The sequence below is a fragment of the Lampris incognitus genome, chromosome 5 (assembly GCF_029633865.1).
Source record: "Lampris incognitus isolate fLamInc1 chromosome 5, fLamInc1.hap2, whole genome shotgun sequence".
Taxonomy (NCBI): Eukaryota; Metazoa; Chordata; class Actinopteri; order Lampriformes; family Lampridae; genus Lampris; species Lampris incognitus.
The window spans coordinates 63,441,361-63,469,097 of NC_079215.1; the positions used below are offsets into that span (position 1 = coordinate 63,441,361).

General features: G+C 49.8%; 1 protein-coding gene across 1 annotated transcript; it reads right to left on the minus strand.

The window, feature by feature from the left end:
- Window positions 1-1,598: 1,598 nt before the first annotated feature.
- akt3b (v-akt murine thymoma viral oncogene homolog 3b) lies at window positions 1,599-27,737 on the minus strand. Its single transcript, XM_056281134.1, has 14 exons — window positions 27,435-27,737; window positions 24,586-24,676; window positions 18,826-18,951; window positions 18,412-18,523; window positions 16,574-16,718; window positions 15,406-15,537; window positions 13,878-13,943; window positions 12,185-12,253; window positions 9,070-9,192; window positions 7,020-7,148; window positions 6,480-6,694; window positions 4,716-4,803; window positions 2,312-2,414; window positions 1,599-2,152 (listed from the first exon to the last, which is right to left on the minus strand). Exons 2-14 carry the CDS (start codon window positions 24,629-24,631, stop codon window positions 2,067-2,069), a joined length of 1,440 nt encoding a protein of 479 aa, XP_056137109.1. The 5' UTR covers window positions 24,632-24,676; window positions 27,435-27,737; the 3' UTR covers window positions 1,599-2,066.

A 27,737-nucleotide genomic window follows, 5' to 3' on the forward strand; every position in this document is an offset into this window, starting at 1 on the left:
CACGTCCGCGTGTGGTCGCGATGCCGTGTAAAACAAACAAACAAACAAACAAACAAACAAACAAACAAACAAACAAACAAGGCATTGCATATTTACATCACAAAAGTGGGCCAACACGTTTCCTGTCCTCCCCCCCGCCGCCCCTCCCCCACACACACGCATACACACGCACACACGAGCGTCTCCACGGCTCAGTTTCCCCCACGCGCTCCGACGCCGCCGGCCCGCTTCTTTTCCGACAGTGTCGAAAAACGCCGGCACGCCTCTTCCCGTCCGGCGACCACGCTCCCCCCGGCGTGCCCCGCGCGCCCCCCGCGCATGCGGCGCCGGGCGCCCCGCCCCCCCGCAGGAGTGTGCGTCTTCTTCTTCTCGTTTTTACTAATACTGATCACGTTGCCTTCAACAACCTCGGTATAAAAATTCACAGCTCAGATTCCTATAATAGTGTTAAGGTGTGTGTGCTATGCAAGGACCACATATGCGGGCGTTTTCTGTGCAACTGTGTGTGTGTGTGTGTGTGTGTGTGTGTGTGTGTGTGTGTGTGTGTGGAAAAACTTGACTTTTCAGTTGACCAACCCCAAATCCTAGTCTTCCCCCATGCCGGTAAGCACAGATCCCAGCTGTTTCCTGTTAGCATATGTGTGTGTGTGTGTCCGTGTGTGTGTGTGTGTCCGTGTGTGTGTGTGTGTGTGTGTGTGTGTGTGTGTGTGTGTGTCCGTGTGTGTGTGTGTGTGCTACAAACAGCATAGGGTTGACCCACACGTCCCACATACAGTAAGCCAGGTGTCCTTGTGTAAACATCCATACTACTACATCTACAGCTACCACGGAGAGGAGGAGGGGGGTGGGGGGTGGGGAGGGGGGAAGACCAGGGGACGGGACTCGAACGCGCGCGTCTGGAAGGATGCGGAGGAAGAGGAAGGCCTGTGTGTCCAGAGTGAACGAGTAGAGGGAGGGAGAGGTGGCTCGTCCGTCCCTGCCGGCTGTGTAAAGCTTCGAGTGGTCTGAAGAACTGAGTTGAGTTGGATGCGGTTGTGCTCTGTGGCGCCTGAGTGAAACCGTGCAGTTTTCTGGCAGTTGGGTGTGAAGGTCTACAAACAATGAAGAAGAAGAAGAAGAAGAAGAAGAAGAAGAAGAAGGGACGGTTGAGGGGAAAGAGAGCGGTGGTGGCGGTGGGGGTGGGACTCGGGGCTAAAAACAAGAAAAAAAAAGCAGAGTATCGACACTGAGGAATGACACAAAGTCGTCCGTCTTCGTTTCCTTTCTCTCTTTTGTTCGTTTTGATCTTCTTCTTCTCTCTCCAGAGGGGGGGGGGGAGGGGGAGGGGGGGAGGGGGGGTGTGTGCACTGCCATGGCAATATGTGTGAAAGAAAAACGTGGGGAGGTTTCTTTTCGTCTTTTTTTTTTGTTGTTTTTTCGAGTGAACCACGAGCCATGCACTTATTCTCAACTAAGACCCCCCCCCTCCCCTCCCCTTTACACCCCCCCCCACCCCCGAACAACAACACCCTGTCGGTATGATACGAAACATCTGCACACGTAAGGCAACATTTTTGGTTTTTTTTTTTTTTTTTTTGTTCCCGAAAAACGGCTTCTTTCAAACCAAGTGCAAAAAAAGTCAAAATAATTTGAAGAGGGGGAGGAGGAGGGTGGGGTGGGGTGGGGTGGGGTGGGGTGGGGGTTGGGGAGGAACCCGGATCTACAAAGTCATAATGGTGGCGAAAGAAAAAATAAATAACAAAAACATTGCCTTCTGCAGTAAATAGCGCCGGAAATGGAGGAGACTTATTTTTTTGTTGTTTTTTTTGTTTGTTTTTGTTTGTTTTTTTGTTTGTTTTTTTTTTAGTGTGGGGAGACCGATCAGAGTCTACCCCACTGTGCAAAAACCTCTTTTAAAGTCCCTAAAAAGACTTCTCCCTGTCTGCGTGGAGGCAGAGAAGGAGAAAAAAGAGGGGAGACTTTTTTTTTTTCTTCTTCTTCCTAAAATGGCTACGTGTTTTCCTCAAAATGGCCACGAATGGGGGGGGGGGGGCGATACTGGCTGGCCTGGTGGGGCTCGGGAGCGCTCACTCCCGCCCGCTGGCTGAGTAGGAGAACTGGGGAAAGTGGGGTCTCCGCTCGCTGTCCGCCGCGTCCATCCCGTCTTCGTCGTCTAGGGGGAAGAGGAGGAACGGCAACAAGTCAGGGACAAAGCGCGGCGCCATAAAGAAGGTCGAGTCTTTCTACGGGACGACAAACTAATGTCCCTGTATTGCGGCTCACAGCTACACATTTGTTTACAACACAAACTGGACACTGCAGAGAGACTCACATTTTTCCGGTGGAGTGATGGTGATGGTCTGTGCTGTGAACTCCTCGTCAAAGTAGCGGGTGTCTGTCTCCGAGGAGACCTGGGGCATGAATGGCGGGACCAGCTGGGGGGGGGGGGCACAGGAAAACAGGTCATTATGACGTCACTAGAGGTGGCAGCTGAGCTGGAATGACAGCTCAACATACAGGTGTTCAAATCCCTCCACTTTTTGTTTTGTTTTGATCTTACAGGTTCAATACGAATGGCAAGAATCACCGACAGTTTTCAAGCACAGTTTCTTCTTTCAACATTTAAAACCATTTTAAAAAATTTTAACAAGCACGTTAAAGGAGCTATAGCCGGCAACGCTTTAAATTTCTTAGTACATCTCGACAGTAATTCATAGTACTCAAAAAAATCAAATGAAAAGAATCCGCCGTTCCTGTAAGGGGTAGGAGCTAAGACGACGACATCCAATCAAGCGAACGACCAAGTCAAATGACTGGAACGAGCGAGCCGCCCATCAAACCCTCAGTGACACACGCGTCCGTTATGCGCATGACAGTTGCGCGTACACAAAGGCTGGTTGCTAACACATAGCTGCCACATACGACTGGCTCGCTAGCTACCTAGCGCTACTAGCTACAATGCTGCTTGTGATCGCTACAACAACGGAGCCGGATCCTGAGGAATTCAGGAGACCGCCTGCACCAGCTATCAGCTAACGTAACAAGCGAAAAGAAAAAGAAAAGATCAACGTGGCAGAGGATTGTGTGCAGCATTGTACCACGCTGTCCGACGGGTTTCACACGAGGAGAAAACCTCCATCAATTTCACGTCTACGGGCCACTTGGCGAACCCGGCAGAAAAGCACCCACGATGCAGTGGGGACAGATTGTGTTCGAGATGCATTTTTGCTAACAGGCGTTAATGCAATGTGGAAATCCCAAACATAAAATCTGGAAGCAGAACTGCATTAAATGTCGTTTGCAAATGTTCGCCATCCTCCAAGTCCCATCTCCCTTTGCTGCTGTTGCTACACCTGACAAACCTTCAAGATGCGCTCCGCAACTGTTGTAACTTAGTTTAAACTTCATTGACGGTAAACAGACAACGGTACTCATAGCTAACTTACAGATGTACACCGATCAGTTCAAACATTAAAACCACCGACAGGTCAAGGCAATTTTATTTATATAGCTCAATATCACAAATTAGAAATTTGCCTCAAAGGGCTTTACAGCAACACAACATCCTGTCCTTAGACCCTCGCATCGGATAAGAAACAACTCCCTAAAAAATAAAAACTTTTAACAGGGAGAAAAAAGTAGGAGGAAACCTCAGGGAGAGCAATGGTATCGCCCGCTCAGACAAGCTTGCTTGGGGGTTTAGTCCAATCACATTGTGGCTCATTTGTAAACAGCATTTCAGAGCCAATCGAGGACTCTGCGATGAAGAGAATAACATGTTATAATGGTACTTGGGATATATTAGGCAGCAAGTGAATAGTCAGTTCTTTAAGTTCATGCGTTGGAAGCACGAAAAATGGGCAAGCATTAAGGATCTGAGCTGGACGACTGGGTCAGAGCATCTCCAAAACGGTATGTCTTGTGGGGTGTTCCCGCTATGCAGTGGTTAATATCTACAAAAAGTGGACTCCAAGGAAGGATAACTGGTGAACCAGCGATAGGGTCGTTGGTGCCCAAGGCTCACTGATGCGTGTGGGGAGTGAAGGCTAGCCCATCTGGTCTGATCCCACAGAAGAGCTACTGTAGCTCATATTGCTGAAAAAGTTAATGCTGGCTATGATAGACAGGTGCCAGAACACACAGTGCATCGCAGCTTGATGCGTATGGGGCTGCATAGCGACAGACCAGTCAAGCGTGCCCATGATGACCCCTGTTCACTGTCGAAAGCGCCTACTATGAGCACATGAGCGTCAGAACCGGACCATGGAGCAATGGAAGAAGGCAGCCTGGTCTGATGAATCATGTTTTCTTTTACATCATGTAGTTGGCTGGGTGCGTGAGCATCATCTACCTGGGGAAGCAATGGCACCAGGATGCACTTTCGGAAGAAGGCAAGCCGGCAGAGGCAGTGTGATGGCCTGGGCACTGTTCTGCTGGGAAACCTTGGGTCCTGGCATTCATGTGGACATTACTTTGACACGTACCACCTACCTAAAGATTGCTGCAGACCAGATACACCCCTTCATGGCAACAGTATTCCCTGATGGCAGTGGTCTCAGGTGGTTTTAATGTTTTGGCTGATCGGTGTAAGTGTGCCTACTGATGGTTTCTTCATCAAGTTTAGATTATGGAGCAGAGGAAGTAGACATTAAACCTGATTGTTGGATCCCTGTGTCAATCATTATTTTGCACATGTTCAGTTGTACCAGAATATCACTGAAGAATCCTGTGCTCACCTTCTTATCATAGACGTCTTGCCAGTCGACTGTGGAAAAGAAACTGTGACGCATGATCTCTTTAGCATCATCTGGCCCACCGCCCAGCCTGTCAAATAGTGAGAGAGGGAGAGAGAGAGACAGCAAAGGGAGAGGGAGGGAGAGAAGGAATAATAATCGTTAAATTCAGACATCAAGCGCTACTCTTCAAAGTCCTCGTCAATGGAACAAGAATATCCACCTGCTACTGATCCTAAAATAACTTCGCAGGGTGAACGAGTTCGCTCTCTTTACCTCTTTTCAGGAGTTTCTTTTTTCTTGAGGGAAAGATAATCACAGTGGAAAACTTAGCACAGTCGAAAACACCAACGTTTGTTAGACGACTGGTGTATAAGTTTATAACCTCTTCCAAAGCCTTGGAATAAATTGTATCAGCGTTTACAGTTTCGTTTTGTCATGTTTTTGGGGCACTGAATAAAACTCTCCTGTGATCGATCCATGGCATAGTGCCCAAAGCGAATGCCCCACCTTGCTGCTTATGACCTACTATGTTGCTAACAGTGTTGTAGTTGAGTCACTAAACCTCGAGTCTGAGTTGAGTCTCAAGTCCCCAGTGTTCGAGTCTGAGTCCAAGTCCCTAAAGAAGAGTCTGAATCGAGTCAAGTCCCCATTACCTGAGTCCGAGTCATCAAGGCTGAGTCGAGTTCCAAGATGGGCTCCAGTGCTCCACTCTGGCACCATAAAAAAGCTATCGATCATGGTGATCAATTTTATGGTATTAATATAACTATTGATATCTTATGCAAATTATAAGGGCCTATTACAAAAAACTAACAAAAAAACAGTCTTTATCAATTAACAAGCCCAAGTCCTCATCTCCAACTTCCAAGTCCAAATACAGTCAATGTTCGAGTTCAAGTCCGAGTCACCAGTGCTCAAGTCCAAGTCGAGTCACGAGTCCTGAAAATCAGGACCAAGTCGGACTCGAGCACTGCAACACTGGTTGCTAATGAGAACATTTCATTATAAGAGTGTATCTGTGTCGAGTGCTTGATGTGAATCTGTGGTATTGGTTTGTAAATGTTGTGGGGTTTAGCGGATGGCTGGTTACATCTGTGCAGCTGTGTTTCCATGTACTGTACAACGTTAAAGTGAGATTTTTTGAAGTTTTATCCACTCTGTGTAACATACACTGGCTATGGAAAAGAATTTCTTCCCCAAAGACGATGAACTCACTCTCTTTGTATGTCTTGTTGTGTATGAATCTATATGCATCTGTCAGTGTTGTAGTCGAGTCACTAAACCTCGAGTCCAAGTCCCCAGCATTCGAGTCCGAGTCCAAATCCCCAAAGAAGCGTCCGAGTCGAGTTCCCATTAACTGAGTCCGAGTCATCGAGGCTGAGTCGAGTTCCAAGATCTTAGCACTAACTGTTACTGAACATGAGGGTTTGCACGTGACTTCACATGTAGGTGGAACACATGTGCCTGCCCTTGCATGAAATTGAATAATGTTATGGTGTTAATATAGCTATCGATATCTTATGCCAAATTATTAGGGCCTATTACAAAAAAAACAAACGAAAAAAAGTCTTTATCAATTAACAAGTCCGAGTCCTCATCTCCAACTTCAGAGTCCGAATGCAGTCAATGCCCGAGTCCGAGTCATTAGTGCTCAAATCCAAGTCGAGTCATGAGTCCTGAAAATCAGGGCTCGAGTCCGACTCGAGTCTGAGTCCTGGACTCGAGTACTACAACACTGGCATCTGTACGCATGTGTTTCTGTACCGTTTGTTGGGGTCCTTGATGAGCAGGCCAGATAGCAGGGACTTGGCGTCGGCTGAAAGCGTGCGGGGGAACTTTATCTCCTCCATGAGGATGAGCTCAAACAGCTTCTCGTGGTCCTGATTGTAGAACGGCAGCCGGCCACACATCATCTCATATGTCACCACACCCAGACCCCACCAGTCCACCGCCCGGCCGTAGTCGTTGTCCTCCAACACCTAATGAGGCAAATAATCGACAATTACCATTTTCCAAATACATTTTGGGCATTTTAACATTGACTAGACAGGGCAATAAAGAGAGAGAGGGGTAAACGGGGACGAGTGAAAAGAGGAAGGAGCAGTGAAGGCCCTGAGCTGAAGTCAAACCCTAAATGCTGTGCTCAGATCGAGCCTAGGAGATGTGTAAATTAGGCTTTTTAAGGACAAACTTAAGTTACGGTTGTGTATAATGATGAATACTCTGTAGAAATTCCCAGACTTTGCATAGTGTGAGGTGTTCATCCCACAGAACTGTCAGGTGGTGTACAGTGTGACCTCTGACCTCTGGAGCCAGGTACTCTGGTGTTCCACAGAAGGTCTTCATGGTGGCAGCGTCGGTGATGCCCTCTTTGCACAGGCCAAAGTCGGTGATCTTGATGTGGCCATCTTTGTCCAACATCAGGTTCTCCAGCTGACCAGAAGAGAAGAGCCATTCTCATTCTGGTTTCACTCATTTATCCGCTCGTTAATTAATGCAGTACATCGCAGGAAAAAAAAAGAGACATGGGACACGAGTGACATCATGACACTCCAACAGTTTCTCGGTTTCTAAGAAAAATGTAAAAAGATTTTTAGGCTCAAAACCAGATGAAGAGTAGTACGACCAAGGCCATCAATTTGGCAGTTTTGGATTTTCAAAGTTTAATAACTTTGTTGGGAAAAAAAAGACACAGACCTGACGCTCCCCGGATGCCCCTAAAATTGCACATATTTGATTTAAAATGAGTTTTAGATCAATTGCGCAACATAATTATGAGAGGATCTACCTAAAACCACCATGAGCCGTCAAAAAGACGGCGCGTAATTTGCATGTCATGTCAGTATTTATGACGTGTGTTGTTTACGTCATTTCCTTCGTGAAGTTCGTTGCTCTGTCCTAGAAACACACTAGCGCCCTCCAGTGGAGAGAAATAGTCTAAACTTGATGCGTGATTATGTCCAACATGTCTGGTTACAGACGCTGTTTCAGACGCACCAGGACTACCACCGAGGCGCTCCAGGGTTTACAGGCGTTGGGCAGCGGCCATTTTAAATTGTTTAAAAACAGTATTAAAGTCGTTAAAATGTTACTTTTGGTGTCAGTTTCATAACAGACATAGCAACACATGTAATGCGTTAATATCTCAGCTGGGTATTCATCTTGACACAATATAGAGTTTAAAAACCGTGGGCATTCTAGTAGGGTTTTTTTGGGGGGGGATTTTTTTCACCCCCTTTTTCTCCCCAGTTGTACTTGGCCTATTACCCCACTCTTCCGAGCCGTCCCGGTCTCTGCTCCACCCCCTCTGCCGATCCGGGGAGGGCTGCAGACTACCACATGCCTCCTCCCATACACGTGGAGTCGCCAGCCGCTTCTTTTCACCTGACAGTGAGGAGTTTCACCAGGGGGACGTAGCGCGTGGGAGGATCACGCTATTCCCCCACCCCCCCAGTTACCCTTCCCCCCTGAACAGGCACCGCGACTGACCAGAGGAGGCGCTAGTGCAGCGACCAGGACACACACCCACAACCGGCTTCCCACCTGCAGACACGACCAATGGTGTCTGTAGGGACGCCTGACCAAGCCGCAGGTAAGACGGGGATCCGACTGGCGATCCCCATGTCGGTAGGCAGCAGAATAGACCGCCGTGCCACCCGGAGGCCCGCTCTAGTAGTCTTTAAGTTCCGGCCATTGTTTGGGACTCTTTCAATGGTTATTTTCAGTTCTTTCTTTTCTTTACATGTCACGTTTTATAGGCCTTGTTACGTTTGTTAGGTCAGCAATGTGTGTTTTCCGTTTTGTTTTTCAGGTCATATTCTCCCTTTTTCAATTTTGTTATTCAAGTTTGACCACGTCTCCGAAGTTTAAATTGTTTAAAAACAGTATTAAAGCTTTTAAAATGTTCATTTTGGTGTCAGTCGTTTCCTAACAGACATGCTAACATATGCAATCGACATTAATATCTCAGTTGGGTGTTTATCTTGAGAGAATGTAGAGTTTAAAAACCGGCCGTCATTTTGACCGCCCATGGTCGTTTTAGGTAGGCGTGAACTCCCGGTCGCTCTCATGTTACATCACATGTTCAGGTGGGGGATTTCTGCAGTCGGTTTACTTACAGCTTTAAGTTTTGATATCTCAAACACCCATTAGTGATGTAAATGACGATGGTCTTCGTTATTATCGATTAACCCGTCAATCATTTCGATTGATCGAGTAATCGACTCGTCTATAAAATGAAAAATGACAGACGTCCATTACACAACCCCGGAGCCGGGAGTGGCACATTGTTCAAACACAACCTCACACAGCAGCCGCAATCTCCCAGACGACATCCAGCTCGGTGGTGGTTTACCTTCAGGTCTCGATAGACGATCTTGGCAGAATGAAGGTAGTCCAGAGCGGACACGATCTCGGCGCCGTAGAAACGGGTGCGGTCCTCTGAAAACACTCGTTCTCTCGACAAGTGGAAAAAAAGCTGCCAAGGATAAAAAAAAACACATCAGTGTGAAAAGTGCAAGAAGGAAACCCCCCGTCCCCCCGTCCTAGCAAGAAGAGGACCCTTTATTCGTCATTGTACATACATACAACAGCACGTGTTTTCTGCAGCTAACCCATCCTATGCTGGGAGCGGCGGGCAGCCGTAGCGTAGCGCCTGCAGACCAACTCCAGGTGATTTTTCCCATTGCCTTGGTCAGGGGCACAGACAGGAGGATTAACTCTAAATATGCATACCCCCCCCCCCTTTTCTTCTCCCCAACTGCACCCGTCCAATTATCCAACTCTTCTGAGACATCCCTACCACGTGCCTCCTCCCATACATGTGGAGTTGCCAGCCGCTTCTTTTCACCTGACAGTGAGGAGTTTCACCAGGGGGACGTAGCACGTGGGAGGGTCACGCTATTCCCCCCAGTTCCCCCTACCCCCAAACATGCGCCCCAACCGACCAGAGGAGGCGCTAGTGCAGCGACCAGAACACATACACACATCCGGCTCCCCACCTGCAGACATGGCCAATTGTGTCTCTAGGGACACCCGAGCAAGCCGGAGGTAACACGGGGATTGAACTGCCGAGTTGGTAGGCAACGGAATAGACCACTATGCTATCTGGACGCCCCAACATGCATGTTTTTTTATGGTGGGAGGAAATCAGAGCACCTGGAGGAAACCCACCGACACGGGGAGAACATGCAAACTCCATGCAGAAAGGGCCCGGGTGCCTGGGGTTCAAACGTAGGACCTTCTCGCTGTGAGGCAACAGTGCTAACCACTGGGCCACCATGCTGCTTTTTTTTTTTTTGGAAGCAGTTTTCCTCTGACGTGGAGGCGTGAAATCTCATTTTACACTAAAACACAAAAATGAAATCAGCTAATGACTTCCCCTCCAATGCAAATCAATCTGCAATGAGAATTTTCTGGAATCGGGTAAGAACTGGTTTGACATAAAAACAATTTTTAGCAAAGACAAAAATTTCTAATGGGTTATGGGTGACACTCCAACAGTTTCTTTTGTTTTCAATTGTCAGTGATTTTTGTGGCGTCTTTGTGGTTGGACGGTTTGGAGACAAAGCAAGAGAGGCAAGATTGAGATGGGTTGGACATGTGTGGAGGAGAGATGCTGGGTATATTGGGAGAAGGATGTTGAATATGGAGCTGCCAGGGAAGAGGAGAAGAGGAAGGCCAAAGAGGAGGTTTATGGATGTGGTGAGAGAGGACATGCAGGTGGCTGGTGTGACGGAAGAATAAGAATAAGAATAATAAGATGAGGATGATGATGATGGGTATATTGGGAGAAGGATGCTGAATATGGAGCTGCCAGGGAAGAGGAAAAGAGATTTATGGATGTAGTGAGGGCGAACATGCAGGTGGCTGGCATGACAGAAGATGGAGAAGAAGTAGAAATAGTAGTAGTGGTGGTAGTAGTAGTAGTAGTAGAAGAAGTAGTGGTGGTGGTGGTAGTAGTAGAAGTAGTAGTGGTGGTGGTAGAAGTAGAAGTAGTAGTGGTGGTAGTAGTAGTGGTTAGTTGTAGAAGAAGTAGTAGTGGTGGTGGCAATAGAAGAAGTAGAAGTAGTAGTGGTGGTAGTAGAAGTACAAGAAGTAGTAGTGGTGGTGGTAGTAGTAGTAGAAGAAGTAGAAGTAGTGGTGGTAGTAGTAGAAGTAGTAGTAGTGGTGGTGGTAGCAGTAGTAGAAGTAGTAGTGGTGGTAGTAGCAGAAGTAGTAGTGGTGGCAATAGTAGAAGTAGTGGTGGTGGTAGTAGTAGTAGAAGTAGTAGTAGTGGTGGTAGCAGTAGTAGGTTTGTGTGGCTGTGAAGCAGCAGTGGATTACATCAGACTCTCCTACAACGAGGTGCTGCATAGTTTTAGTGGTCTCTCTCAAGCTGCTAGGTAAGACTAACAGTATAATGTGATGAAAGAGAAAAGTGACGCACTACCTGTGGTTTGTGGTTTCTCCAACACAGATACCAGTTCCGATACTTATGAGAAGCCTAAGTGTTTTTATGAGTCATCCCTACTATAGCATGTCAGCGAGTCTTAAAACCCTTAGAGCTGAGTAACATGGTCAGAAAATACGTTGTGTGTAAACAGTATCACAGCTGACACAAGGCAAAGTCATTTCTGCCTCGCTAAATTAGTCAGAATCCCACACTGATAGTTTGTGACTCAGCCACAGGATAAGGCTGGCCTCTAACCCACTGTAATGTTCATAAACCTAAGACATGACTAAGCCTGTCACTTTTCACAGAACCTTCTTGAGTGTTGTCTTTTCCCTGGAAATGATGCGTGTATGTGACCTTGGCCCAACTTAAATCCGGCCATGCGTTTATGACGTTCAAATCTTTTCGTTCTCTCTCCACAACATTCATTCGCCGCCTTAACTGTATCGTCCGCTCATGTGTTTTCGACTTGCGTTTGCTCTCCAGAACTCTCGATAAGAACCCACAAGAGCCGACGCCTCAACGCCGTCACCGACACTAAAACTGCCCCACCCCCACCCCCCCCCGTGCCTTTCAATGGTGGATAAAAGCTAATTTCATTTCGTCTTCCAGAAGCTTCTCTCCAGGATTTTGTGCGACTCCAGCTTCTCTTTATAGAAGCACGCCGCAATCGACCACATCTCTTCAGTACGAATCAACGCCAGCAGAGAGCTGACACAAGTCCTGCTTTCAACAATCCCAAGTCCCACCGACTGTTTCCGATGATGTCTGACACACTTTGCTGCCTTGAAGTCAGTAAGAACATCAAAGACATGAAAGGCAACGGGAAACATTGTTGTGCTCTGGTCGTCTGTAGTCACTTGCCACCGAGGGAGTCTTGGAGGAGGAAGGAGAGTACAGACTGCACTTTCCTCTTATTTTGTGAAGAAAAGGCAAGTTCATCTTGTTAACCGACTTACCAAAGAATCGTCTTTACAACAGCTAAACGTTCAAAAACCAGTATCACAACTGCTGGGTTACTGCAGCGACCTCTCACCTCTCCTCCGTTGACGTATTCCATGACGAAGCACAGTCGGTCCTTCGTCTGGAATGAGTATTTCAGCGACTGCAAGACAAGGATTGTTTTAAAGTCACAAATGTTCAACTTTAAAGTTTGTGTATTGTTACTGTATAGAATTACATGACTACACATTCCCAAGGAGACACGACATTGTGGCACGTACATCAAGGATAGGACTTTTTGCCATCTCATTTTCTTTATCCATTACCATTTCCTTTGATTACTTAACGTATTGTAGTGAATTCAGGGGGCAGCTGGGAATCCGCCGCAGACGGGAATGCGCTAACCAGTCGACTAAAGGGTCCGACCCCCAGGGGCGACTACACTAACCAGTCGACTAAAGGGTCCGACCCCCAGGGGCGACTACACTAACCAGTCACCTAAAGGGTCCGACCCCCAGGAGTGACTACACTAACCAGTTAACTAAAGGGTCCGACCCCCAGGGGCGACTACACTAACCAGTCAATTAAAGGGTCCGACCCCCAGGGGCGACTACACTAACCAGTCGACTAAAGGGTTTGAGTGGTTAGCTAAACGGCTAGCAAGTCTACTCATTCATGATTGTTACACTAGCCCAGGGGTGGGCAGTCTTATCCAGAAAGGGCCGGTGTGGGTGCAGGTTTTTGTTCCAACCAAGCAGTTACACACCTGATCCCACGAATCAACCAGAAGAGTCTTTGCTGAGGAACTTGATTAGGAGACAAAGGTCTGTAACTGCTTGGTTGGAACAGGAACCCGCACCAGCATTCTGGATAAGATTGCCCACCCCTACACTAGCCCCCTCCTTCAGGAAGCGCATCCCCGCGCTTCAACATACCAGCTCCCTCACGTCTCTGGGCGCAAGCACTCCCGATGGTCCTCACAGTCTCACCATCCCACTTCTGACACCAGTGTAGTGAATTCAGGGGCAGCTGGGAAGTGAACCCGGGTCTCCCGCACCATGGGCGACTGCGCTAACCAGTCAACTAAGGGTTGGACCCTTTAGTCGACTGGTTAGCTTAGTCGACCCGGGTTCGCGCCCCGGCTGCGGCGGTTCCCGGTTGCCCCCAAAATTCGCTACAATATATAAATGTTATATTACTGTAAACTTGTATATTTCCATACATTTAATCTTCTTTATTTTTCAAATCTGATTGTTTAGAGCATCCGCCAGTAAGTATTTCATTGCACTGGCTTCACATTGCATCCATTTCCTGTAACAAATGTACCCGAGACATGAAACTCTGCAGTAACGAGGCACTTTTAAAGGGCTTGACACAACTTGAAAAAACAGGCCGGATGAATGCGGTAGTATTAAGCTCATGCTACCAGTTTAAGTCCTTTTGCAATGTGCCTATGAAAGGACTCCGCGTTAGAAAGCGGATGGACAGTGCCTTCTCTTATCACAGCACTGCAGACAGCTGAGGGTTAGTTGAATTTTGCACAAATCAAGATCCAGCACTCAAATACACATGGAACAAGACATGTATATTTACATTTACATCGTGGGTTCCTTCTAAATGTTACAGTGAGCCATGCACATTCCTGGTAGGTGAGAAATGTACTCAAACTAAAACAACGAATAAAAATGGACCGATTCTAAAGCGATTTTGGCGACTGTGACCAGAGTACTCACAGGTACAGACGTAACTGACACGTTTTAATGCAGCCTTCATGCGACCATACTCACAGTTAAGAACGGGTGCCGGGTATTTTTTAATACTCTACTTTCTGTGAGTGTGTGAGCGACTTCATCCTGTGGTAAAACAGAGAGAGGAGACAGATGAGAATCACCGTGATGAGTCAGGACACAAGACGAGCACGGCTGCCGACGAATTCTTGCATCTCTACGGGCAAGAGCGAGAAAAAGCGGCGTGCCGAAGTTCACCGGAACCAGCGATGGTGTTGAATATGAGGCTGATGCTAACAAACAAAACTGCATGACAACAATGGGAATTTCCACTCCAAAATCTCATATCAAGCAGAGAGGTCACTACATAACACTGGGGGGAATCCACATATAGAGGCGTCATAGATCTAAATAACTGACAAAAAAAAAAGAAAGAAGTAACGGCAGGTTTCTCTGTAAGCGGTTCAGCACAAACTATGCGAGTCATATTTTGTAAGCAAGACGCGAGTGAAAGCTGTCTGTGCATCCTGGCTTTAATTTAACGGCAACCTCAAAACGTTGAAATCAAGCACAACATGAGAACAGCTACCCTCCACTACCCCTGTTTTGGTTAAATTTCCTGTAAGATATAGATATTACCAAAAATGTAAAGTCGTTGAGCACTTAACACTCAAAACAGGAAGCAAGGAGGTACCGTCACAGCTCCACTTACTTCTGTATCGACGGTCTTAAGTAAAACATTGATGGAAACACACTGTGTAGCCTTCTTTACAGATTTTGTATGGTAAATATTTCAAAGTCTTTGTAATGCAAATCTGATCACGCTATGCACATATATGCTGTGCATTAAAACACAGACTAGAGGGATTAAAAGACTTGTCTGCACAGACCAGTGCAACAGCCTCACCGATGAACACAACCGCATGTCTGCATAATGTCACTTCGGGTGTAGACTAGTAGTTAAAATCCTTATCAGCCATTTTGATATTGATCCCTTGCAAACAGAAACCTCAGCAACGGAATAACGTTTCCTTTTTTTTGGATACCCCCCCCCCCTTTTCTCCCCAATTGTATCCGGCCAATTACCCCACTCTTCCGAGCCGTCCCGGTCGCTGCTCCACCCCCTCTGCCGATCCGGGGAGGGCTGCAGACTACCACGTGTCTCCTCCGATACATGTGGAGTCGCCAGCCGCTTCTTTTCACCTGACAGTGAGCAGTTTCACCAGGGGGACATAGCGCATGGGAGGATCACGCTATTCCCCCCCCAGTTCCCCCTCCCCCCCGAATGACCAGAGGAGGCGCTAGTGCAGCGACCAGGACACATCCCCACATCCGGCTGCCCACCTGCAGACACGGCCAATTGCATCTGTAGGGACGCCCGACCAAGCCGGAGGTAACACGGGGATTCGAACCGCCGATCCCCGTGTTGGTAGGCAACGGTACGGACTGCCACGCCACCCAGACGCCCCCGCAATTGATTAACTTTATCGTTATTATTAGAGGAGCCCTTTGAATACAAGTAAAAAGCACTTTGCAGTCAGTAAAATGACAACAAAAACAGTGTCAGTAATTGGATCAAGAACAGAACCTTGGCTATGATCACTTCCTTCTTCAAGATCTTCATGGCATAGTAGGTGCCACTTGCTTTCTCCTTCACCAGAATGACTTTCCCAAAAGTGCCTTTGCCCAGTAGTTTCAGATAGTCAAAGTCATTCATTGTCTAGGGGGAGAGAGAGAGAGAGAGAGAGGCAGAAGGTTTACATGAGGTCTGGAAAGCTCGAACCAGAGACATCTCCTCTCACGACCAGAGGGGAAATGTTTGGAACGATCACTGTAAACTGCAAGATCCCAGAGTCCAGTTCAGTGGTGCTGTTCAGTAACCAGCAGAGGGCTGTGGCTCTACAACTCCTAGACCCGACTTCGTGAAATCAGGTGCTCTACAGTCGCGCTATTTTCAAATTCTTACATTGGGAATAACGGACGATTTTTGAAAAACGCAAATGACAAAATACAGAGGGATGAAAATACATCTTTTCAAATGCCAAGCACTTCTTGTAAACCCTTCCATTTTTTCTATCGTCCTGCTCACCGGGAAATGCCCCCCCCCCCCACTCTAAAAACCAGTTAAGCATAGAACATTTGCATTCTGTTGTTTTTCGAGCTCAATGCACTTCAAGTGTCGGCAAACGATCCTGGGTGGAATTTTGCAAGAGCTAGCTTTATTTAAAGAAAAACATCCTGCAAAAGAACCAGCCCCTCCCTTCTGCCCAACAGCCTCACAGACAGGCAAGTAGGGAACAATACAGCACATAGGGGCCAATGGAGATGCTGGCTTGCAAAGAACTCTCCTGATTGGCTGATAAGGAGCAGGTACGGAGGACATTTCCCGTCTCCATTTACAGTGTCTAGGGTGGCCAGTGTATTAACTTAACTTTTGGGGGTAGAAAGGAATTGACCAAATTTCGATTAAAAAGTGTCCTAAATGAAAATCACTGATAGCCACTTTAAAATGTGGATAAAACCATGGCTACCGGCCCGTCACACGAACAAAGAACTACAGTTAAAAACAAGTTGAGGAAAGTCAGATCACACAAAAATCAAATATCATTAATAACTTTTGGATAAAAATGAAGCAGCCATGAAAGCGCCGCTTCCATGAAAAACAAATGAAAAGATGTGACCCGGGTCGACAAAGGAACCCGGTTACACCACTGCGACGAGGACCGCCCAGCCGAGTTTAGGTGCACATGTGTTACCTTCCGTTTGTGGTGGCTGATGGAGGTGTCCATCTCCTCCTCGTTGACATTTTCAATCTGTGAGGTGGGGCTGCAGAGGATCCCCTCCTCTTCCTGCTTGGCCAGAGACTCGGCAACCATCTGGATGGCCTCTGCCCACTCGTCCCTGCAGAAAAACAACATTGAATTTGGACCGTTAATGAGGTACCTTTTAAGGCATAGCAACAAAAAAAATCCCATTAACCGTCCATAAAATAATACATCTTTCCCATATTTCCGATGCTCTCTTCCCAGACTGCTCCATATCTTGGGACTACTTTTTGTTGCCGAAGCGCTGCCTATCAGCTGTTTAAACAAATAAAATGCACTACAGTCGGTGACCTCGGAAAGGCAATCAGCTTTAATCTCTCTAATACCCCCAAGTGTTGTTTTTTTTGGGGGGGGGGGGCCCAGTTTTACTTGGCCAATTACCCTATTTTCCGAGCCGTCCCAGCCCCACCCCCTCTGCCGATCCGGGGAGGGCCGCAGACTATCACGTCTCCTCCGATACATGTGGACTCGCCAGTTGCTCCTTTTCACCCGACAGCGAGGAGTTTCACCAGGGGGACGTAGCGCGTGGGAGTATCACGCCATTCCCCCCCCCCCCCCCAACAGGTGTCCCGACCGACCAGAGGAGGCGCTAGAGCAGCGACCGGGACACATACCCACATCCGGCCTCCTACCTGCAGACACGGCCCATGTGTCTGTAGGGACGCCCGCCCAAGCCGGAGGCAACACGGGGATTCGAACCGGTGATCCCCGTGTTGCTAGGCAACGGAATAGACCGCCGCGCCACCCCGGACGCCCCGCCGTGCAGTGTTTTCCCACACACTGCCTGGCTTTCGCTCTCAGCTAAAGGGCCCCACCTCTCGCACCCCGTGCCTCCTGTCTTTCTCACTTGAGTGACCCATGAAAAGACCGAGATAGAAGTCCAGACCGGCTCGCTGGCGAGGGGGCAACATCGGATGAGGACGCAGAGGCACAACTTATGGCGAGGTTGGACGGATGTGCCGACGTCTAAGGGCTCATTTATGCTCCCTTTACGTACGAAAACACAGACGTCCATTTCAAACGGGGGAACCGCCACCGCCCACATACTTCCATGCGTCCTTCACGTTGGCGTGGGTGTTCAGAAATACATCCAAAAGAGCGTCAAACCTTCCCGACACCAGCGAACACGGCGACGGGGGAGGTGGTCCTTATAACGTCCCCGTGATCGAGCGACGCGACGCGTCTAATATTTCCACCATCTTTTAAATGTCTTCGTGGTGTCTCGCCGGTCTCGCTCCAGCTACTGGCGTCACTGCTCCCACTGTTTCCGGTGACCCCTGCTCGGTTCGGCGCTGGGGGGGGGGGGGGGGGGGGGACGGCGTCCGTACGTCCGAACTCCGTAAGGACGAAACGAGCGCGGGGTACGGACAGAAGGCTCCGTCCGCGTCCAAAGCCGTTTCCCACGTTGAAGCTCCAATGAGGCCGAGGCCGACCGGCGCCGTGTCCCTGCCACGTCGGGGCGAGCCTCCGCCACGTGGCACCCCTACTCTCCCGTACCCTCCGGTGGCCTCTGGGTTCTCGGTTATGGACGGGGCTGAAGCTGCCGAAGCAGACGCTGGGGAAACTTAATAAAGCCACGCACAAGTAAACGTAAAGGTGGGTGCGGACGACGCGGGGCCTAACGGCCCGCGGGGGGAATGGCAAGCCTCGCGATGAGTACTGCCATTTCGGGAAACCGCCGCCCCGCTTTCTCCGGAACGACTCCAGACCAGTGAGAGAGGAGGGAGGAGGGAGGAGGGTGGGGAAGACGGGGCCAGGACGGGACGCACCTCTCGTCCGGGGAGTCCACGTGAAAGGTCCTCTCGATGACCGTGGTCCACTGGAGGCAGCGGATGATGAAGGTGTTTGGTTTGGGTCGCTCGGTCTTCATCAGCTGACATTCTGAAAGAGAGAGAAAGAATGTGAAAGAGAGCAAGAACAAGAGAAACAGAGGAAGACATATACACTGTGTACACACACACACACACACACACATATATATATATATATATATATATATATATATATATATATATAAACTTGCTTTATTGACAGCTAGAGTTGGGGATAGAGAAGCACACGAGAGGCCGACGGTGGCAGCCGCAGAGAGACACAAAGAGCAACGCTGCGACACACACGTGTTTCGTTAGCGCCCTACTTTCCAGCGCCGGGCGCACAACAAACAGAGGAAACCGAGGACCTACTTGCTACGGAGAAGTTGTTGAGGGGGTAGGCCAGGTCAGCGTCCTGTGGCTTGTCCTTGTAGCCAATGAAGGAGCCGTCTGCCTTCAACAGGAAGTAGCGCGGTCGCCAATTCTTGATGTACTCACCTGCGGGGAGGAAGCCACACAAACACGTCTCCTTACATTTGAACGGCTGGGATTTGCCCCGCTGCAGCTTCACCCCACCAGGCCTGCACCGCTTCACTTTAGTGTGCGACCGTGTTTACCACCGTACACACAGACTGTACACTGACCAGCCTGCACACACACACACACACACACACACACACACACCTGTACATGTGGAAGCTTGTCTTGTACCCAAGTGCATTGATGGCATTTCTTTTTTGGGGTGGGGGGGTCCCCCCCCCCCTTTTCTCCCCCCAATTGTACCCGGCCAATTACCCCACTCTCTAAGCCGTCCCAGTTGTTGCTCCACCCCCCCTGTGCCAATCCGGGGAGGGCTGCAGACTACCGCATGCCTCCTCCGATACATGTGGAGTCGCCAGCCGCTTCGTTTCACCTGACAGTGAGGGGTTTCACCTGAGAGCGAGGGGTTTCACCTGAGAGTGAGGGGTTTCACCTGACAGTGAGGGGTTTCACCTGAGAGTGAGGGGTTTCACCTGACAGTGAGGGCTTTCACCTGAGAGTGAGGAGTTTCACCTGACAGTGAGGAGTTTCACCTGAGAGTGAGGGGTTTCACCTGAGAGTGAGGAGTTTCACCTGAGAGTGAGGGGTTTCACCTGACAGTGAGGAGTTTCACCTGACAGTGAGGAGTTTCACCTGACAGTGAGGGGTTTTAGCTTAGAATGAGGGGTTTCACCTGACAGTGAGGGGTTTCACCTGACAGTGAGGAGTTTCACCTGACAGTGAGGGGTTTCACCTGAGAGTGAGGGGTTTCACCTGACAGTGAGGAGTTTCACCTGAGAGTGAGGGGTTTCACCTGAGAGTGAGGAGTTTCACCTGAGAGTGAGGGGTTTCACCTGACAGTGAGGAGTTTCACCTGAGAGTGAGGGGTTTCACCTGAGAGTGAGGGGTTTCACTTGACAGTGAGGAGTTTCACCTGACAGTGAGGGGTTTTACCTGAGAATGAGGGGTTTCACCTGACAGTGAGGAGTTTCACCAGGGGGACGTAGCACGTGGGAGGATCGCGCTATTCCCCACAGTCCCCCCCCCCCTTACAGGCGCCCCGACCGACCAGAGGAGGCGCTAGTGCAGCGACCAGGACACATACCCACACCCGGTTTCCCACCCGCAGACACGGCCAATTGTGTGCGTAGGGACGCCCGACCAAGCCGGAGGTAACATGGGGAATCGAACCAGCGATCCCCGTGTCGGTAGGCAACGGAATAGACCGCTACGCCACCCGGACGGCCCATTGATGGCACCCTATGTATGAAATCTGCTACATTAATGAAGTTGGAAGGTTTGATCTCTGTATGCTAGAGGGCTTAGGATGCCCCCCATCCCTCCCTCCTCCCATTTAGCTGGTAATCAACAGCTGAATGGCCACTGCATACATCCTCCATGACAATTAAGACCATCAAGGCTCCATGACCACCCCCCCCCCACACACACACACACAAGACAGCTCAAACACCTTCAGAGCAATGGTGGGACGATGATAAAGACCAGAGCAGGAAAGGCAGTGGAATCTGGGAGGCAGCTCACATGAAAACAGTTTCTCTCCTCATGTGAGATGGAGGGGGGGGGGGGGCGCTTGTATTGTACACCGAACACAATTCTAACACACTTCCAGTTCAGGGGTTTCTATTTGACACTTTTATCAAGAGCAACTTACACAGGGTGGGAGAACACCATATGCCCAAATTCCTTCACCACCAGCATTACATGGAAGTGACACCAAGGGTCAAAGGTCAGAGCCACAATACACTCACAGCATTCCTATGACCGCAAGATGGTAAATATATATACGACAGAAAAAAATGTAAAATTAAGATTTACGAGGACACAACTGCTCACAAGACTGTTAAATAAACCACACAAACGAACACAACCACAATTCAGGTGTACAATCCTAAAGAGGGATTCTAGCTTCCAGAGCTCAGAGTTGTAAAATGCGAGCTCACCGACAATGCTGAAACATTTCGTTTGCAACGTCCCGTGGGACGGAAAACAGTCAAGACGCCAAAAGTGCAGTGAAATCATGCGGTTCCTCGAAATACTGCAGCTCACAGCTCTGAAGATGTGCTCACAACCTCCAGCACCATTTCCTTTTAGCATTTCAATGTTAGCCTGTTTGTTTGTGCACACGATGGAAGACGCGGGGTCGAGCTGCTATGTGGCGCTATCGCTCCATGAGAACGTGTGTCCCAGTGGTTTACAGACGCCCAGTGATTGTTTTTTTACCCCAGTGGAGCTTATGTATGCTAATAGATGCTGCACAATGTGACAACTGGGCCAAAGTATGTCAACCTGACCAAATCACTATCATTCTAATATTAGTTTACACCAAGGGTCCGGGTAGCACAGCGGTCTATTCTGTTGCCTACCAACACGGGGCTCGCCGGTTCAAATCCCCGTGTTACCTCCGGCTTGCTCGGGCGTCCCAACAGATCCCAATTGGCCGTGCCTGCGGGTGGGAAGCCGGATGTGGGTATGTGTCCTGGTTGCTGCACTAGCGCCTCCTCTGATCGGTCGGGGTGCCTGTTCGGGAGGGAGGGAGGGAGGGAGGGGTATGGCGTGATCCTCCCACGCGCTACGTCCCCCTGGTGAAACTCCTCACTGTCAGGTGAAACGAAGCGGCTGGTGACTCCACATGTATCAGAGGAGGCATGTGGTAGTCTGCAGCCCTCCCTGGATCAGCAGACGGGGTGGAGTAGTGACCGGGACAGCTCGGAAGAGTGGGGTAATTGACCGCATACAAATGGGGAGAAAAATATATGTGTAGCGAATTTGGGGGGGCAGCCCGGGAACTGCCGCAGCTGGGACGTGAACCCGGATCTCCTGCACCACGGGCGACAACGTTAACCAGTCGACTAAAGAGTCCGACCCATTAGCCAAACACTAGTGAGTCTATTTATCCGTGCACGTTTTTTGTATATGTATAATATTCTACACCAAAACTGATACCACAATGTGACTATCAAATAGAAAATATCAATTCATAGCGAAACATTATTCTACAACACAACTAATTATATCATTACAAAGGAAATAAGACGTGAACAAGAACATCATCACTGCAAGCTACTACCGCTGTGCAGTCCAGATAAGCGAGTACCACGGTGGATGTGTGCCCAACAGACTGAAGGTGCATGGCGACTGGAGGTGCAATGAGGAGCTTCCTCTAGTAGTTTGCATTGTTTTCAATGGAAAGGTCCTGCTTTCAGTGCACTCCAGCCAATACAATGACAGGAACCTAGGACCACAACTTGACCCCTTTGCTATGGTTAAGATCATTTCAACTCGTACAGAAACGTACAGCTCACCACTTCCGAGTTCGGCCAACCAGTAAGAACGAAGGAGGGGCAGGACCGGAGGGGGGGGGGGGCTTCCGCTTAGAGCAGAGGTGAAATCAATATAGTTGAAGAAATTCTGTCGTGAAACTTTTCCCTGCAAAGCGTCAAACTACGGACACCTCCTCCCGCAGCGTGGCACTGGCTTCTCACACAGCTCCGTCCAAGAAACCCCAACCCGCACAAGTGGCGTTTCTTTGAAAGAGGCTTCCGGTCGACACACAACTTCATGTTTTATGTGTTCAGTTGGCGCGAGGCCCGCATATTTACAGTTGCTCGAGTTGCACGCGGCTCATAGGAATAATGGTACGACCCGTCCGGGGGGGGGGGGGGGGGGCACATGGAATTTAATATCGTATCGGTGTTGTCAAATGCTTTCCAGAACTTCTTTCTTTTCATTTTCAAGCCTCGTTGAGTACGCTAACGTCAACGTCCTGCTATCAAGTTTTGGTTTCTTTTGCCTCAACCCGCCCCCCCCCCCCCCCGCCCCATGAGTCATGTGCTCATACACATGACTAGATGACTAGATGTTTAGTCATGTGTATGAGCACAGAATAGCAACATTTCCAATAGGTTCTCCAGAATTTTTTTTTGTTGCGATTACCCATCTTTGCAAGGACTGAAATGGATCTAACTCATGTCGCCTACTTTTCCAGACCTGCGCAACAAGACCCGAGTTCTGAACTCTACGGAAAAGAAGAAGAAGAAGCAGAAGAAAATAATCAGAATCTGCTTCATAGTCATGTAAATCCAAACAAATCCGGTGTTCACTACGTTCCAATTTCTATGTGTGCGTGTAAAATATATATATATATATATATATATATATATATATATATATATAAAAATAGCATTGGGTACTGGAAAACAACAAAGTTTGAGTCCGTCAGAGGTACGGCGCAGAGAGCCGCATGCTTCCCATGCGGCTCTGGGAGTACAGTAGGTGCCTCTATGAGGGCTGTTAAGCCTCTATTGTCAGAGAACACGGAGGTGGCGACCTAAACAACTCGGGGACTCCCAGGGGCCGAAGAGGAAGGAACCGAAGTGTTAGGTCATCCTCTGTTTGCTCACAGAGCCGCAGGGGGAACCTGGCACTGCCTGCCAACCCTCGACTCTGAGCTGGAACCCGGAGACAAACACACATCCAGGGCAGCGTTTTGAAAAAGCACAGGCCACCTGCCAAATGGTGCTCGGCTTGGGCTGCGTGTTGATTTAGCCGCTCTACATGCAGCTCTGGCAGGAAAACAAGTATTGTTTGGTGGTTCTTTCCCACAATTGGCCGGTTAAACGCTACGATCTGAAAAGCCACCCTGGTGCCGGGGGGCAGAGTCGTCTTGCGGTTGGTCACAGGTTCCCATCTGTACATGCCACCGCGTCTGCCCGCCGTCCTACGGTGGCTCATTTCTAACCTGCTCCTGCACCGAAATCCTCGGTCTGCGCCACTCCACCCATCTTCTCGCCACGACACGTCCATTAGAAGTGCCGTGACGTCTGCGCTGGCTGCGTGCAGGAAAGCGACGCAACCAAGGTCCAGCTGCGGCCACTGTGAGGGGATCCATTTGTTTTTTGCAGTTCAAGTCTGTACTTTATTTGTTTTTTTTTGAAGACTTGAACGCGGAAAATTCCCACCACGTAGCCTTGCAAACCGCCAAATCAATATCTTGAAGTTTTCCCCCATTAATCAAAACAGAAAATGAAGCTATTGAGCAGGCTAGAGTCGTCAGTATGTTGCGTTATTAGCATGAAGACCTAGCCGCCTCCCCACAGTCTGACTCAAGCTACTGCACACTGTCCACATATCAACGTGCTGTAGGAGTCATGTGCACAACAGGCGCGATGGAGAAGCGGCTGTTCAAGCGTCGACGGCACGCCGCCGAATACTCGGCTACACAGGAACCGGCACGGGCAACAACGCACATCTTTTCGTCCCGCCGACACGCCGCCTCTGCAACATGACCAGCGTGGCCCTATAACAGGTCATTAGTCATGTCAGCTAAATGCATAAAATGACATGCAAATTAGGACTCCAGAAGCTACCAGCCGCTGAGGCGCACAGACTCGATAAGTCGGGCTTCCTGCCGTGCGCCAAAAACAAAACCCCAAAACCCACGTGAAATCACAAGTACATCCTACACCACGGGCGCATCAAACCTCTGACGCGTGCAAGGCGTGATGCGAAACCCGAGCGAGCGAGCGAGCGAGCGAGCGAGCGCACACCATGTGTTGGACAGAAAAGCACAGGCAAAAACGAAGACACGCTTACCTCTTTTCTGGACCCAGCCCTCCTTGACGACGTTCTGGTCGCTCATGGTTGCGTCTCCTCGTCACCTGTCCCGGCGCTGTGACACTGGACCCTGATTGGGCGGGAGTTAGGGGGGGGGGGGGGGATGAGGCTGGGTCAACGGTCCCTCTGTCCGTCTAGCTCCGAAACACACTCTCTCTCTCTCTCTCTCTCTCGTTCTCACACTAACTAACCTAAGGTGTGTCTTCTTCCTGTTGTTTGTTTTCCCCTCACTCGCTCCCCTTCTCTCCACACCTCTACTGCTCTCGCTCACAATCTGTTACACCCTACACATACATTCTCCCTCTCCCACTATTGTTCTTTTTTCACTCGTGTTTTTTGTTTTGTTTTGTTTTCTTCCGCCTCCAAAACAGTCCAGTGGTAGGTCTGCCTGAAGGGCAACAGGGAGAGAGAAGAGAGAGGACAGGGGAGAGAAAAAGAGGGAGAGAAGAGAGAAAGAAGGAAAAAAAAAAACCCAACAGGTTTCTGGATGGTTCTTGCGCTATGTGTCCCTCTCCTCCTCCTCCCCCCCCCCCCTCCTAAACCCTTACATGAAACCGGGAGTCATTGTTAAGACCCAGGACACGCTTCCCGTCCCGCGCCCTGCCGGCCCACTGGCCCAACACTCCCCTTTCCTCTCCTTCTCTGGCTTTCTCCTCTCTCACTCTGTCACTCTCACTGTATCAATCTCTCTCACTCTGTCACTCTCTCTCTCTCTCTCTCTCTCTCTGTGTGGCCTCTGTCCTGCAGGAGCATGGCTCCGCTGTGCATCGTCCCTAGAGTCACCTCTGTGGATTGTTCTCAGGGATTCTCGTTAGGACACAGACACAGTCAAGTGACCACCAAGGTCACAGCAACAGATGACCGATAGGCAAAAGAAGACACCGGCTGCTCCTGAACTCTCCCGGGTAAGGGGGGACGCAGCGGCACTTGTCTGCAGCACGTCAACCACCAATCTCTCCAGTGACAAATCCCATGTGCCCAGTAATAAGGAACCCCCCCCCCCACCCCGTGTATCCATCTTTCTAACCTCTGCTCAGTCTTCCCGTAGTCAGGCTTCTCCGGCGTCTTTGTGTCAATAACCCCTTGAAACCTCACATCTGCCCTCAGTCTGAGAAGGAAAAGTGTGGCTCCAAACTTACTTGGGTGGCTTCAGTACAGGTTTGAAATGGGAACCGTCAATGTACAGACTCGCTTTTATCCAATACCTGGGATTCTGCTGGGTCCAGCACCTGTCTAGAACGGCATACTGGACGAGCTTCTTACAGGTTTGATTTTCATACCACAGCCACTCCCACCTGAGAGCATTTTTGCAGCCTGCCTCGGCAAGGGAATAACAATGCAGTTATTGGGGTCAGAATAGTCATTTCCATAAGCTCTCTCTTTCCTACCCTATAGTGACTCAGTTGACAGTAGAAGCAAACTGGTTCTGGTCCTAATTTTGGTCTGAAAGACCCCTTGCGGGCCCTAGAAGCCAGTTTGGGAAGCAATGCCCTTAAGCAACCCCGAAACCCCAATGTTACAGCTAAATCATCTTCACAGCCTTGCCTGTGTGTTCAGAGGGGCCGTTTGCCCACATAGCAGAGACCTGTCAATCATGCATTTGCATAGCCGACACTTTCGGGGCAGAGACAATGCCCAGAAGCATATCAAAAGAGGAAACTGATCAATTTCAACAACAACAATAACAGAGAATCTTGTCAGCGCTCGAGTGGCTGAAAACAAGTGAGCGTATATTTCCCAGTCACGGCGCAGGGCTTAAAGGGAGGATGCAAGGCTGGGGAAACAAATGGGAGCCATCCAATGACAACAAAAACAATGGCTGCCAGGAGCAGGACCTTCTCGTTTTTGAGGGCAGCAAAAACTGATCAGAGTTGTGCCCTTGGTGCCACACACGACCCTGTCTCCACATGCCCACGTTTGCCCCTGCTGAGCTGCACACAGCGCACACAAACAACCAAGCAAACAAACACCCAAACAACAGCTTTTGTTTCAAGGGCGTGTGGTGTCATTATCTGTTACATAATAACATCCGCTTGGCGTGCTCCCGTTACACTGAACGGGCGATACACATATGAAGGGGTCCGGACATTAATCCCGTTCATTAATTACCGATGAAAGGCGCAAAAATAGGCGCGATGGTGTCCGGAGGGCCCAGGGAAACGACCGTGTGAGCCAAGCTGGCCCTGCTATGTCTCGGCACGGGGGAGGGGGGGGAGATGCGCTAGCTAGGCAACGAACTAGCGGCGTATGCTAGCTGGGGCTAGCATAGCATGCTAACGCTAGCTGACGGGCGGTCTACCCTGACGTGGTGTATCCCCCCCCCCTCCCCGCCGTTGGAAGATATTCCTGGGTGGACCCCCCGCATCCTTGTCTACCAGCTCCGCTCGTCCGCAAGACACCTCGGCGTGTCTAGAAACGGATGGCGTAGAGGCTCCACGCCCGTAGACGGGCCGAGGCCAGGCATCACTAACCCCGCCACGGCTAAGCCCGTACCTTGGCGGCGGCGGCATCCCCCGGCGCCGCAGAAGAAGCGCGTCCGCGCCGCTAGCATGTTGCTAAGCACGGCGCGCACAGCTCCTGCCGTCCGCGCCGCTAGCACGGTGCTAGCACGGCGCGCACAGCTCCTGCCGTCCGCGCCGCTAGCACGCTTGCTAGCACGGCGCGCACAGCTCCTGCCGTCCGCGCTCCGGCCAAACGCTCTCGCGTGCGCCAACACCGCTGCGGGACCGAGCTGGGAATGCCCGCGTGGCCGCCTCATTTTAACACATGTCACATGTATGCGACATGTATGTGACACGAACGTTTCCGCACATATGGACCATTGTTACCTGGTAGTGGAGAAACAAGATCACAGGGACGCCCCCCCCTCTCTTATGGGCACTGAAGCATCCAACGCGGCAGGCGGCTTTTCTGTCGGCCGTGGAGCGGTCAGTGATGAGACCAGCCAGAGGACAGTGGCGCATCCATCGCTGCTGCTGCTGCTGCTGCTGCTGCCTCCAGACCGCGGTGCCCCGAGAATCGCGGGTGTGAGTGTGTGTGTGCGCGTTTTTCTAAACAGAGATTGCAGCGACGGACCTTCTCCGGCTCTCCGCCACAAGCTCCGGCAGCCGCCGCTCGTTGGGAGGAAATCT